The sequence below is a fragment of the Heptranchias perlo genome, chromosome 2 (genome assembly GCF_035084215.1).
Source record: "Heptranchias perlo isolate sHepPer1 chromosome 2, sHepPer1.hap1, whole genome shotgun sequence".
In the NCBI taxonomy this organism is placed as follows: Eukaryota; Metazoa; Chordata; class Chondrichthyes; order Hexanchiformes; family Hexanchidae; genus Heptranchias; species Heptranchias perlo.
The window spans coordinates 43,359,642-43,373,838 of record NC_090326.1 but is presented as its reverse complement, the minus strand read 5'-3'; the positions used below and the strand labels follow the sequence as shown (position 1 = coordinate 43,373,838).

At 41.9% G+C, this 14,197-nt stretch overlaps 1 protein-coding gene across 1 annotated transcript in view; it reads right to left on the bottom strand.

Annotated features, from left to right (window-relative positions):
- Nucleotides 1–14,197, bottom strand: part of myripb (myosin VIIA and Rab interacting protein b) — a 559,045-nt gene that overhangs the window by 64,489 nt on the left and 480,359 nt on the right. Inside the window, exons 9-10 of the mRNA XM_068001808.1 lie at nt 9,823–10,009; nt 2,929–3,602 (exon numbers count right to left, since the gene is read on the bottom strand). Coding sequence (XP_067857909.1) covers nt 2,929–3,602; nt 9,823–10,009 — 861 coding nt within the window. The remainder of the gene's footprint in view (nt 1–2,928; nt 3,603–9,822; nt 10,010–14,197) is intronic.

Genomic DNA, 14,197 nt, shown 5'->3' with positions numbered 1-14,197 from the left:
TTGCAGCTGCCACAGGCTGATGGCTGCAACACGTCCATTTGAACTGGGAGTGTTTCCCCCAGTATGGGAAACAGTCCCAGTTGTTTGTAAAATCCCACCCCATGTAAAATAGCTCCTTAATCAGGTCTGTAAACGACCTGAAATACCAAAATAAATAGCTTAAGTGGCACCCGCCGGCTTTAATTGTCGGCGGGAGTCCCACATGCGGGGGCTGCGCGCGCATGTCAGCGCGTCTGTGGGAAACCCGGAAGTGGACGGGTTGGAGCCGGGCTCCCGCCCCGCCCCGGAAATCCCCGATTCTCGTGGCCCCCCCGCCAGGAACGCACCCGATCGCGGGTGTGAAAATCGACCCCTACGTCTCTCCTCTTCTTCCAGGCTTTCCCTTCTGTTTATATTTTTTGGACTTTGCTTTGAATTAATTTCTAACCAATATCTTTTTCTCTGTCTTTTGAGTCCCTCCATTTTTCATTGCTAATTAGACAGTGACACATAAACATTGATGTGGTTGCATCATTGTTGCAGCAAAGTCAAAAAAAGACCCAATTTTAATCCTGCACACAGGAAGTGCTACGGTTCTGTGAGTTAACTTGTCACTGGATCCAGCATCCTGATCATACCCCAGTGAGATAACTTTTTGGTTAGGCACTAAAGGTTGAACCAAAGCTTTCTGTTTATGTTAGATCACAAGAGCTGCTGCAGATTCACCCACTGCCTGTGGAATCTATGTTGCATGAGTATGCACTGGATTATGAGAATGGACTACAGGCCAGTTAACTTAACATCTGTCATTGGGAAAATGCTAGAATCTATTATTAAGGAGGTTATAGCAGGGCACTTGGAAAATCTCAATGCAATCAGGCAGAGTCAACACGGCTTTGTGAAAGGGAAATCATGTTTGACTAATTTATTAGAGTTCTTTGAGGAAGTAACAAGCAACGTGGATAAAGGGGATCCTGTGGATGTGGTGTACTTGGATTTTGACAATGTGCCACATCAAAGACTACTACACAAAATAAGAGTTCATGGTGTAGGGGGTAACATATTAGCATGGATAAAGGATTGGACAGGAAACAGAGAGTAGGAATAAATGGATCATTTTCAGGTTGACAAGATGTAACGAGTGGAGTGCCACAGGGATCAGTGCTTGGGCCTCAACTATTTACAATCAATGTTAAAGACTTGGATGAAGGGACCGAATGTATGGTTGCTAAATTTGCTGATGACACAAAGGTAGGTAGGAAAGTAAGTTGTGAAGAGGACATAAGGAGTCTGCAAAGGGATATGGATAGGTTAAGTGAGTGGGCAAAAATTTGACAGATGGAATATAATGTGGGAAAATGTGAACTTGCCCACTTTGGCAGGAGGAATAGAAAAGCAGTATATTATTTAAATGGAGAGAGATTGCAGAACTCTGAGGTACAGAGGGATCTGGGTGTCCTAGTACATGAATCACAAAAAGTTAGTATGCTGGTACAGCAAGTGATTAGGAAGGCAAATGGAATGTTGTCATTTATTGCAAGGGGAATGGAATATAAAAGTAGAGATGTTGTGCTACAGTTGTACAGGGCATTGGTGAGACGACATCTAGAATACTGTGTGCAGTTTTGGTCTCCTTATTTAAGAAAGGACATAATTGCTTTGGAGGCGGTTCAGAGAAGGTTCACTTGACTGATTCCTGGGATGAGGGGGTTATCTTATGAGAAAAGGTTGGACAAGTTGGGCCTGTATACATTGAAGTTTAGAAGAATGAGAGGTGATCTTATTGAAACATATAAGATCTTGAGGGGACTAGAAGGGGTAGATGCTGAGAGGATGTTTCCCCTTGTGGGAGAGACTAGAACTAGGGGACACAGTTTAAAAATAAGGGGTCTCCCATTTAAGACGGAGATGAGGAGAATTTTTTTCTCTCAGTGGGTCGTGAGTCTGTGGAACTCCCTTCCTCAGAGAGCGGCGGAGGCAGGGTCATTGAATATTTTTAAGGCTGAGTTAGATAGATTCCTGATTAACAAGGGAGTCAAAGGTTATAGTAGGTAGACGGGAAAGTATGGTTGAGGTCACAATCAGATCAGCCATGATCTTATCAAATGGCAGAGCAGGCTCGAGGGGCCGAATGGCCTACTCCTGCTCTTAATTTGCATGTTCATATGTACGTATGTTCGTACGTAAGTCTGTGACATGCCCAGTGACAGAAATACAATTTGTACAAGTCTCTCAGTATCCTCAGCAAACACTAAGAGCAATTTTGCGAGACACCTTTCCTTGTTACAGGTGTCTCTGGCTGCCCCTATTGTTATGCTACCTAATATTAAACAAGTACACTGCCTTGTCATCCACAAACCAAGTCACACTATAAGACTCACTCACTGGCGATAATTTTGTCTGGGTGATAGCGAATCGGCAGTGCATTTTACATCTCTTCCGATTTTTATTTCCAATATCTTTAATGCAAATAAAAGTCAGGAGAGATGTAAAACGGGCTGCTGATTCACTATCACCCTTTTTACATTATCACCCAAAGTCAAAATTATCCTCACTATCACACTGTACTGTGTACATTGTAATTATAATGCAACAATGCTATATATGAGAATCCATTGTAACCAGAGAATAGAAACATAGAAACATAGAAAATAGGGGCAGGAGTAGGCCATTCGGCCCTTCGAGCCTGCTCCACCATTCAATATGATCATGGCTGATCCTCTATCTCAATCCCATATTCCCGCTCTCTCCCCATACCCCATGATGCCTTTTGTGTCTAGAAATCTATCGAGCTCCATCTTAAATATATTTAGTGACTTGGCCTCCACAGCCTTCTGTGGTAGAGAATTCCAATAATCAGAATAAGCACAATAAAACATTAACTGAGTACCACAGTAATTGAATATGATATAATAATTTAGATTTAGTAAATAGAAGATAAGATGTTACCTGGCATGTGTTTTTAGATGCTGATTGTTGACTTTTCAAGTGGCCATCTGTTTCGTACAGTTGCTCCTGAGATGAGCATTTACTCCGTTTCCTTCGTCGATGCTTCCTCTCAGAATCATCAGGAATATCCTCAGCTTCGCTGCTGTCCACATTCCCAAGTCCTTGAGTCTGTGTATTGTAGTTTACATCTAGTTGCCCAGTATAATGGGCACCAGCCTGTTCGTGGTCCCAGTGATTTAGCCGTCTTTCATTTATCATAGCTTGATCATCTGACACTCTCATAGATATCCGTACAGAACTGGTAGAGGATGTTTCAGAGTCCGAGCACATGGTCTCTGTGTTAGTGTATCGGCCTGATGATGGCGAGGTTACTGATCTGTGTTTTCCATCAGTGTACAGCCAATCATTATCGTGTTGGGAATCTGTGAAGTAGGTTTCATCTGATAACTTTCCAGAATGTTGTCTAAACTCACCGAGGGCTGAGCTCCAGCCAATGTCATCGTCATTGTCGTCATCTGTTCCCATCTCATCGTAGGCAGAAACGACGTCTGCTTCACTCTCCAGTGCTATAAACATTCTGCTCTTTGGCTTGGTCAGCAATCGAGGGCGGCCAGCTGGTGTGCTTTGCATTGCCATCCAGTTCCCATCAGGACTGTGAAACATAGCTGAGGAACCTGCATTGCAAGTGTATTAAAACAATATGAAACCACTATCAGAAAATATCAACAGGCTGCGTTATAGAGGAAAATACATTCAACAAGGAGACCCATTTTTTTTCTCTGACTAGTCTAATAACATTGGAGAATATATATTGGTTCATCAAAAGATATATTCAGAACATAAAATATGAAACAAGAAAATTACATCTGGCCCATGAGGCTCACTGCTTCCAACAGACTGTGCATTTTTGCACTGTTGTGGAGTCTCCCTAATTTATTTAACCTCATGGGAGAAATGAACAACTACAAGTAAAAGTGTCATGAAATGAGGTCTGACATTCCTCCTCAATTCCCCCACAAAGGAAAATCAATTGAAAACATCCAGGATTTCAATGTTACTTTCACAATTTGGAAGTAATTTTGATTTTGTGAGATGGTGTAAAACGGGCAATAGCGAATCAGGCTTATTTCAAATTGGGAGAGATGTAAAATGAGCTGCCGATTTGTTACCACCCGTTTTGCACTATCGCACAGTCAAAATTACTCCCATTGTTTCTTGGACTATTTTATCATGTGCCTGTACTTCATACGCCTATAATCTTCAGGTCCTTTCATAATCAGCTACTTTTTCTAAATAAGTTAGTTAATTGCATCGAATTAATTTCCACCTACAGACACAGCTTCCTCAGTTCAAATTGTCAGCTTGTGCCCTTCTCAACAAAAATCAATGTGCTAATTCATCTTGATAAAAATATATAATATATATTACGTAAAGGTTACTAGTTCCCGCTGGGCAATGGGATTTGACCCGGTCCTGTTGAACTTTTGAAAAATAATGGCTAACTTAAACAAACTTTAAGAAGATAAATGATCTAGTAAGGTAAATTACTAGGCTGAAGCTGCTAACATTTATCTTCGATACAGGTTTTTAAAACAGAGCCACCTGGTGTACACACTAGATAGATTCATAGAATTTTACACTGCATTAGGAAGCCATTTGGCCCATCGTGCCGATAACACTCTGAAAAAGATAACCATTTAGTTCCATGCCCTTTCACCATATCATTTTAAACATTTCTTTTTCAAATATTTTTCCAATCCCTTTCAAAAGCAGCTATAGATTCTGCTTCCACTATTGTTTCTGGTAGGACATCCCATCCCTCTGCGTAAAAAAATTCTCCTAATCTCTCCCCTCGTTACCTTGGTGATGATCTTAAATTTATTCCCTCTAACTTATCAACCAGTGAAAAAAGTTTTCTCTGATTTACCTGATCAAAACCGTTCATAATTCTGAACACTTCGATCAGATTTCCTCTTAACCTTCTCCGCTCTAATGAAAAGAGCCTCAGTATTTTTCTACTCTCTTCTAACTAAAGCCTCTTGTGCCTACTATCATCCTTATCAATCTCTTCTGTACCTTCTCCATGACCTTGACATCGTTCTTAAAGTAGGACACTCAAAACTGGACAAAATACTCTAACTGCGGCACAATCACTGATTTATTCAGGTTTAGCATTATTTCTTTGCTTTTGTATTTATAAAGCCTAGGATCCCATATTCTTTTTTTTACAGCTTTATCAACTTGTCCTCCCACATGTATTTTTACAAATAACCATGCAGAGAACTAGAAAAGCAGTGAGTCAGCAAGCAGTGAAGTTGTAAATTTAGGAAGGATAGGCAAAAAGGAAAAGGAGGTGGGATGGGGTTGTTAGTAAAGGATGAAATCAGAGCAATAGTGAGATAGGGTATTGGCTCAGAAAATCAAGATGTAGAATCAGTCTGGGTGGAGTTAAGAAGCACCAAGGGGCAGAAAACATTGGTGGGAGTTGTCTCTAGGCCTCCAAACAGTAGTGGTAATGTAGGGGATGGGAGCAAACAGGAAATTAGAGATGCATGTAACAAGGGTACTACAGTAGTCATGGGTGACTTTAATCTACATATACACTGGCCAAATCAAATTAGCAATAATACTGTGGAGGATGAATTCCTGGAGTGTGTACGAGATGGTTTTTTAGACCAGTACGTTGAGCAGCCAATTAGGGAGCAGGCGATCCTAGATTGGGTATTGTGCAATGAGAAGGGGTTAATTAACAATCTTGTTGTGCGGGGTCCTTTAGGGAAGAGTGACCATAACATGATAGAATTCTTCATTAAGATGGAAAGTGAAGTAGTCCAATCCGAAACTAGGGTCCTAAATCTAAACAAAGAAAACTACGGAGGTATGAGGAGTGAGTTGGCTATGATGATAGATTGGGAAGCTTCATTAAAAGGCATGACGGTGGATAGGCAATAGCTAACATTTAAGGAATGAATGCATGAATTGCAACAATTATACATTCCTTTCTGGCGCAAAAACACAAAAGGAAAAGTGGCTCAACCATGACTAACAAAAGAAATTAAGGATAGTATGAGATCCAAAGAGGAGTCATATAAAGTTGCCAGAAAAAGTAGCAAGCCTGAGGATTGGGAGCAGTTTAGAATTCAGCAAAAAAGGACCAAGAGATTGATTAAGAGGGCAAAAATAGAGTATGAGAGTAAACTTGCAAGGAACATAAAAGTGGACTGTAAAAGCTTTTACAAGTATGTAAAAAGAAAAAGATTAGTGAAGACAAATGTAGGTCCCTTACAGTCAGAAATGGGAGAATTTATAATGGGGATCAAGGAAATGGCAGAGCAATTAAACAAATACTTTGGTTCTGTCTTCACGGAAGAGGACACAAATAACTTCCCAGAAATGCTAGGGAACCAAGGGACTAGCGAGAAGGAGGAATTAAAGGAAATTAGTATTAGTAATAAAATAGTGCTGGAGAAATTAATGGGACTGAAAGCCGATAAATCCCCAGGGCCTGATAATCTGCATCCCAGAATACTAAAAGAGGTTGTCATGGAAATAGTGGATGCATTGGTTGTCATCTTCCAAAATTCTATAGATTATGGAACAGTTCCTGCAGATTGGAGGGTGGCAAATGTAACCCCGCTATTTAAAAAAGAAGGGAGAGAGAAAACAGGGAACTACAGACTGGTTAGCCTAACACCAATAGTAGGGAAAATGCTAGAGTCTATTATAAAGGATGTGATAACAAAACACTAAGAAAATATCAACGGGATTAGACAAAGTCAACATGGATTTATGAAAGGGAAATCATATTTGACAAACCTACTGGAGTTTTTTTGAGGATGTAACTGGTAGAATAGATAAAGGAGAACCAATGGATGTGATTTATTTGGATTTTCAGAAGGCCTTTGATAAAGTCCCACATAAGAGGTTAGTGTGCAAAATTAAAGCACATGGGATTGGGGGTAATATACTGGCATGGATTGAAAATTGGTTAATAGACAGGAAACAGAGAGTAGGAATAAATAGGTCTTTTTCGGGGTGGCTGGCAGTGACTAGTGGGGTACCGCAGGGATCAGTGCTTGGGCCCCAGCTATTCACAATATATATCAATGATTTGGATGAGGGAACCAAATGTCATATTTCCAAGTTTGCTGACGACACAAAACTAGGTGGGATTGTGAGTTGTGAGGAGGATGCAAAGAGGCTTCAAGGTGATTTAGACAAATTGAGTGAGTGGGCAAATACATGGCAGATGCAGTATAATGTGGATAAATGTGAAGTTATCCACTTCGGAAAGAAAAACAGATAGGCAGAGTATTATTTAAATAGTGATAGATTGGGAAATGTTGATGTACAAAGGGACCTGGTGTCCTTGTACACCAGTCACTGAAAGCAAACACGCAGGTGCAGCAAGCAGTTAGGAACACAAATGGTATATTGGCCTTCATTGCAAGAGGATTTGAGTACAGGAGCAAGGATGTCTTACTGCAGTTATACAGGGCCTTGGTGAGACCACACCTGGAGTATTGTGCGCAGTTTTGGTCTCCTTACCTAAGAAAGGATATACTTGCCATAGAGGGAGTGCAGCGAAGGTTCACCAGACTGATTCCTAGGATGGCAACACTGATGTATGAGGAGAGATTGGGTCGACTAGGCCTGTATTCACTAGAGGTTAGAAGAACGAGAGGTGATCTCATTGAAACACATAAAATTCTGACAGAGTTAGTCAGACTGGATGCAGGGATGATGTGTCCCCTGGCTGGGGGCTCCAGAACGAGGGATCACAATCTCAGGATATGGGGTAGGGCATTTAGGACTCAGATGAGGAGAAATTTCTTCACTCAGAGGGTGGTGAACCTGTGGAATTCTCTACCACAGAAGGCTGTGGAGGCCAAGTCACTGAATATATTTAAGAAGGAGCTAGATAGATTTCTGGACACAAAAGGCATCAAGGGGTATGGGGAGAGAGCTAGAATATGGTATTGATATAAAGGATCAGCCATTATCATATTGAATAGCGGAGCAGGCTCGAAGGGACGAATGGCCCACTCCTGCTCCTATTTTCTATGTATCTATGTTTCTATTTAGCATTCTTGTTTTGAACATTCACCTTGACTTCTCCTCTTCAAAGATTTAAAGAACCAAGAACCAGACAGGTAAACTGTTGTTAGTGTCTGCCAAAACCTAAGGTCTGAATTAGGTCCATTTGGAATCCTATAGAATAAAATCCAAGTTATATAGAGGTTTTGGGTTGGGATCAGGCATACCAGTCTCAGGGGTCAATGCTATGTTCTTCCTGACTGTGTCCCACTCCAGTTTGATCTCTCGCCTCCACTGCCTCTGTATACCCAACCTCCCTTTCTTGCCATCTTGTCCTCTCATCATCACTCTAAATGTATATTCCATGCCACTTGCAACTCACTTTCAACCTTGTCGCTCGTTCTTACTTGCCCCCCTGCACCTACCCCCCATTTTCTTGCAGTCCGAATGTTTTCTGTTTTCTCATTGCCGTTATCCACTGCTCACTCCTGCTGTTCCCTTTTATAATTTTTCTTACTAACCTAGAAGATATTCGCTTACACTATTCCCTTGCTTTGTGTATTTTTTCTCTCTCTGGCTTTTAGCCACTCCTTGCACCGCTCCCTTCCAATGGTGCACAAGCAGCCCACTCCAGCACTCCTTTCATGGCCTCAAGACAAGCACCTGATTGCTCCGCACACCCATTTGGTTGATTGGACCACAGTGGCTGCTGACAGTGTCTGTCAACTCCAGCTTTTACTCATGGTTCAGAGACCATTTGGTCAGAAGCGGTTGTTGCGCCCCCACAGCTGGTTCTTTTTCTGCCTAGGGCCAGGTTTAGGTGCTGGGGTTGCTCCCTTTTTGTCTTCTGCACAGCCAATCTTCCAAGGCCAGTGCTGTGCAGAGAAACTGGGTCTGGAGCCAAGCCTGAAATGGGGCTCCATTACACCATATTATAAACAGATTGCTTGGTCCATCTTATGCCTTATGAAAATCTATCTAAATTATATCCCATGGATAATTCTTGTATGTTAATTTAATTACCTTCTAAAATATCTTCAGTAATCTCATGAGGTATGACCTGCTTGCCCCAAGTTTCTAAGGTTCCACCCAATGGTGAAAGTTACTGTAGGGTTGCCATATGGCTGTGTTTTTTTAAAATTGCTAATGATTGGCAGTTTAAACCTGTGGTACAGTGGTTCATTTTTAAACTCTCTTATCTTGAGTCTCAACATACAATATTTTAAAAAACACAGTCACTGCATTGAAAATTAAAACTGCCAATGTCCCATAATGATCTTGGACAGTATGAGGTAGATGATCTGTGAGGTTTCCCCTGATCTCCCATCGTAACATTGCTGGAAACCCTAGAGAATCATCGTACACGGCTGTTTACACCATTTTTCTGATTTTTCTGCCAATGCTCCCCCTAAGTTACAGTGAGAGATCGGGAGAGCCCACAAGGTAATTTTACCCCCTTTGTCTCTACCTTTGTCAGACTAATTGGTTTAGAATGCTCTTATTCACATGGTGATAATGTTGCTGTAAAGTAAAACAAAAGGTACGATTTCTAGCACAGATTTCCTGAGAAGTGCTTGGATTTCTTAGTTTTGGTACAATTCGGGAACCTTGTACTTTTAATGGTAAATCAATATTTAAGAGTTGAGCTTTTTAAAGTCTAATAATTCTGTCATTTTACCTTGAAAAATTCCTGATTTCTTTTTCTTTTTAACCACTAAAGCAAACCTTATAAGCACCCCAGTCAGCTAATAATTGAATCAATTGGTACATTGATTCAATTATCAATGTACCAATGCCCCTCCAACTGTTCTGGGATTCGGTATTCTGCACAAGCAGTGCCTCCTGTTGGTTAGGTACCTGCATTATCCAGCAAGTCCATGCTTTTCCAGCTTGGCAGTGAATAGGGTCGGACGTCCATACTTTGTGAGGGCTGGAATTGTCCCTGCCTCCACATAGCCTCTGAGATAGTGGATTTAAGGTTGGCTTCAGCTATCTCTTTAGTTAGAGTTTCCTCGCTTGTCAGTGAGCATTCAGAGCGAGATCTCTGGGAAGGGAAAACAAACAACAATTAATAGAATTGTCCTACCTTATTATGATCACTTATGATATTCCTTGTTAACCGATGATTTTTTTTGTTAATTGAGAAACTGAGGTCAAGGGATAATGCCTCAAGTACAGTCACCATCAAGGTTGAAACATATGGGCAGGAAGATAAAGTAAATCAAAAAGTAATGATTAGGTGATACCAAGCTTGGTTTTTAAAAGCCTGAGGTCCTGGGAAAGAATGAATTACATGATGCACATCACTATGTTTATCAATGTACCAGGGCCCTTGGGGAAAGTCAAGTATTACTCAGAAAAATAATGCAATGCTGCACTGCACCTGGGGATTGAGGGTGTTCCACAAGCAAAGGGCAATGAGGTCACTCCATGAACCCCCGAAACGCCATACAGTGCAACACATCCTGTCTGTTATTTACAATTATTTGATGTAAAATTAATATATACAATCAGAACCCTTTTGTCCACAAAATGAGCTCTCATTTACACTTTCACCTCCCATTACAAACCAGGGAGTGTACATGAAACCCCCCCCCCCTCTGGCTTTTACACATGCACTTGTTTGTTTCAAAAAGGAGAGTTATCAGTGATGTATTAGAACAACAGATTATTATCTGACTTGCAGTATTGAGACTGAAGACCAATCACTGACATAACAACCATCTTATAATAAGAGTGCTGCAACTGTCCTTAGTGATCCCTGGGCTAGATAAGGGAAAAATGTGTGAGGGATCTTGCTCCTGATCACTACTCAGTGACCCCTGTGGATGGCAGGTTGGCCGTAAGTGATTGAATATCCTGCTGATATCCACTGTCACCCCCGCAGTAAGAATGATGAGGTACCAGAAGGCTGCCGGCAAAGAGTCCATGGCTTCAAGAAAAGAGGAAAAAGGGGGACAAAATTGAAGGAAAATTGCAGGAGGAACAAGTGGCACTTTTAGTGACATGCCACATTGCAGCTCTCACATGCTGTCTCATGGAGTGGAAGGATACAGTGGTTTCCCACTTGGTGAGTTCCTAGTCTCAGTCATGCCATTTTGAGCAGGTGTTCAGTGAGGGACAGACACTTCTCCATAAGGATCACTCTTGTATCTCCTAGGAGGCGGTAACACAGTGGAATCAGCAGATGGAACTAGTTCATATATGTACCTTCTATGACTATGGAATGGCACAAGTGTAGCTTCAAAATAGGGGAAAGGTTAAAATCATATTTCAGCTTAATATTTCCAGTTGATAGAAAGTTCAAACCTTTTCATTATGCTAATAATCAGCCAACACTGTTCCATGCACTGAACAAAATGTTAAACATTTTATTATATTAATAATGGGCCCAACACATCTGAGCCCAATGTGCACTAAATAGAATTGCATTGGAAGCCTTTGATGAGTTTCTGGGCTTCTTTCATCATTTTTTACTCTCGATATTTTTGGCTTCCATCTTTAAATTCCAATCCAAACATGCTATGTGATTTGTTCAAATATGCATTTGGTTGGCATGCAAAATCATATAAATAAATTAAAGTAGAAATTCATAATTTCACATTTTTATCCAGCACATTGGGGGGAATTTTAACCCCCAAGAATGGGTGGGTTGGGAGCGGGTGGGAAGTTAAAATAATAGAAATTTGACACGTGACCGCAACCCAACTCCAACGCGCCCACTTCTGGGTTTAACAGAGGCGCGTTTGGCAGCGTGCGAGTAACCTACTCGCCAAAGGCTGGTCGATAATTAGTACAGTTGGGTCGGTAATTATCAGAGTAATTTAGATAATTAGCAGATGTTATTGAGACGATTTTAAATTGATTTCAACAGGCATTAGCATTTAATGTATTACCTGGACCGCGGGAGTCCCGCCAGGTAAAAGGAGGTAAGAAGGGCCGGATCCATGAGTTAAGTGCCCTTATTGCACTGCTTGTGGGCCAGGAGCAGGAGTGCTTCTCTGTGGCTCACTAAACTTACCTTTTAAACACCCCGCGATTGGATGACCCCCACCCCCAACATTCAACTTCCCCCACCCTCCCCCATGATGTCCGACTTCCCCCACCCCTCACGATCGGCCCCCCCATCCAAACCCCGGAGACCCCGATCGTTCCCCGGCTGTTATCCCATCCAATAGGCAGCCAGCCTGTCAATCTGATTGGCTGTCGGGTGTGAAACCTGTTGAAAAAATTTTAATAACATCCTACCGTCAAAATCATCATGAGGTGCGGGAACCCCTTTCTTTTGGGTTTCCTCTCCAAAAATCCTCCCCCCACCCCCTTTTCCCGGCTCCGAGTTAATATCCAGCTCATAATCCCTAGGATCAGCAAATCTGGACAAATATTGCTGTAGCACGTTCATTAGCTGAATAGAAAACTGCTGTTGTCACCAAATGACTTGTTAATGATTTGTGTCATGGCTGCCACACGAAAAAGGACCAGTATTCTGTGCTTTAATGATGTCCAACAAGGAGATTCTAAAATGATCACTGTTCATTAAAACTAGGAATATGTAAAGCACCCGGATAAAGAGTAATTAGTGTGCAGTGTCTATGCAGCATCCATGTTGACCTTAGCGAAGTAATATTGACATCTATTAGTGTGCATTGATTCCCACCTTTTGCTTTCTAGACTGCAAGCCAATAAAAATATTTTGGAGAAGGAATCAGATACAACCGTAGGTAATTTTGTGTCCAAACTAGATGGCTGGACTTGAAAAGAATCTTTCATTGAGAAACTCCTTGACCTATAAATTTGGTCATGCAGCGCCCGTTTTTCGGGCGCTAACTGGCCTACTAAGCCTCCAATATGGCAGACAGGAATCGCACATTACCGACCAGAAGCGGCCCCCCCCCCTCCGCGCCATATTGGTAGAGGAGGTCACGCTGGCGGCAGGATCGCACACAGGCAACATTTAAACGAAAGAATAATGCATGTAAATTAAGGTCCTGAGCTTCATGCAGGACCCGTATTCTAGTTTCAATCGCCTCAGCGCTTCACTTGCCACATGCTGAGCTCGCACAACAAAATGTGGCGCTAACCGCAGGATGGTCCCCTCATCAGCACGATTTAAAGGGATCATGCAGTACTTACAGGTTAGTTGCTGGTTTATCATTAATTCAGGCTGCTGGTTGACTTCTAGGTGTTTTGTGGTGTGTTGTAACATCCTAGAAAGTTCACTTTGTCTACACAGAGAGAGATTTGGCTGGTCTTGCAATGTTGCTGTTCTTTGCCTCAGAAATGGTCTGGCTGCAGACATGGGTGGTCTCATGGGGCTGCCTTCACGGCTGGAGGACAAGGGGAAGCAGCAAGGAAGACACCACAGAGCAGGAGAAGCTGCCAGAAGAGGGAGGAGGAGGATATTGCATGCTAACTGCATTGACCTTAGCTGGTGCAGGCAGTGTGCCTGTGCACAAGGGAAGCATTCAGGGTGCATGTTTAAATGAGGTGACTTCACCAAATCTGGCAGTCTGCAGGCCGTTCCACGAATGTGGGAACGCATGAGAGACACAATTGCAGCTGCTTTTTCTCCGCAATTGGGAACTGGACCTAAAACTCCAGGTGCAGACGTAGGAGCGCTGTATACAGCCCAAGTATAGTACTCTTCATTTGGCACTTAATTGTCATAGTAAAACTACTTGCTTTCCCTTTAGCAACCTTACACTGCTTGTAAACCTTTAACCAGTGACCAACTACTGCCCTCAGGTCTCTTTCTTGATCTGTTACTTTAACAGGTGCCCCTGCATGGTAAAGACATGCCTGGAGTTTCCTAACCCAAGTGTATGACAGTGCACCAGTAACTGACATCTGACACAAATATGCCATTCACCTAACCTATCTAAATTGGCCTGCAACCTATCAACATGTCCTAAAAGGCACATTCTTGTATATTTCATCAATTTAAGGCTGGTACTATTTAAGCCATCCTTTAGATCATTAATAAAAAGTTATGGGTCCATCCAGAAGCTGCAAGATTTTTCATTAGTAATTAGAAATTCCAGTACAGTTGTCTTAAGGGAATAGACTGTTGCAATTTGTGTAGGTTAAACGAGGACAAAGCTCACAGCTGCTTTCCAGATGTGCAGCTGAAAGAATGTCACACACTCTGTCATTTGAAGTAATTGCTTGAAAGTTGTAATCACACATCCTTTTCGTAATGATGCTTTTAAAATATCTTATGGTTTAATTTTGT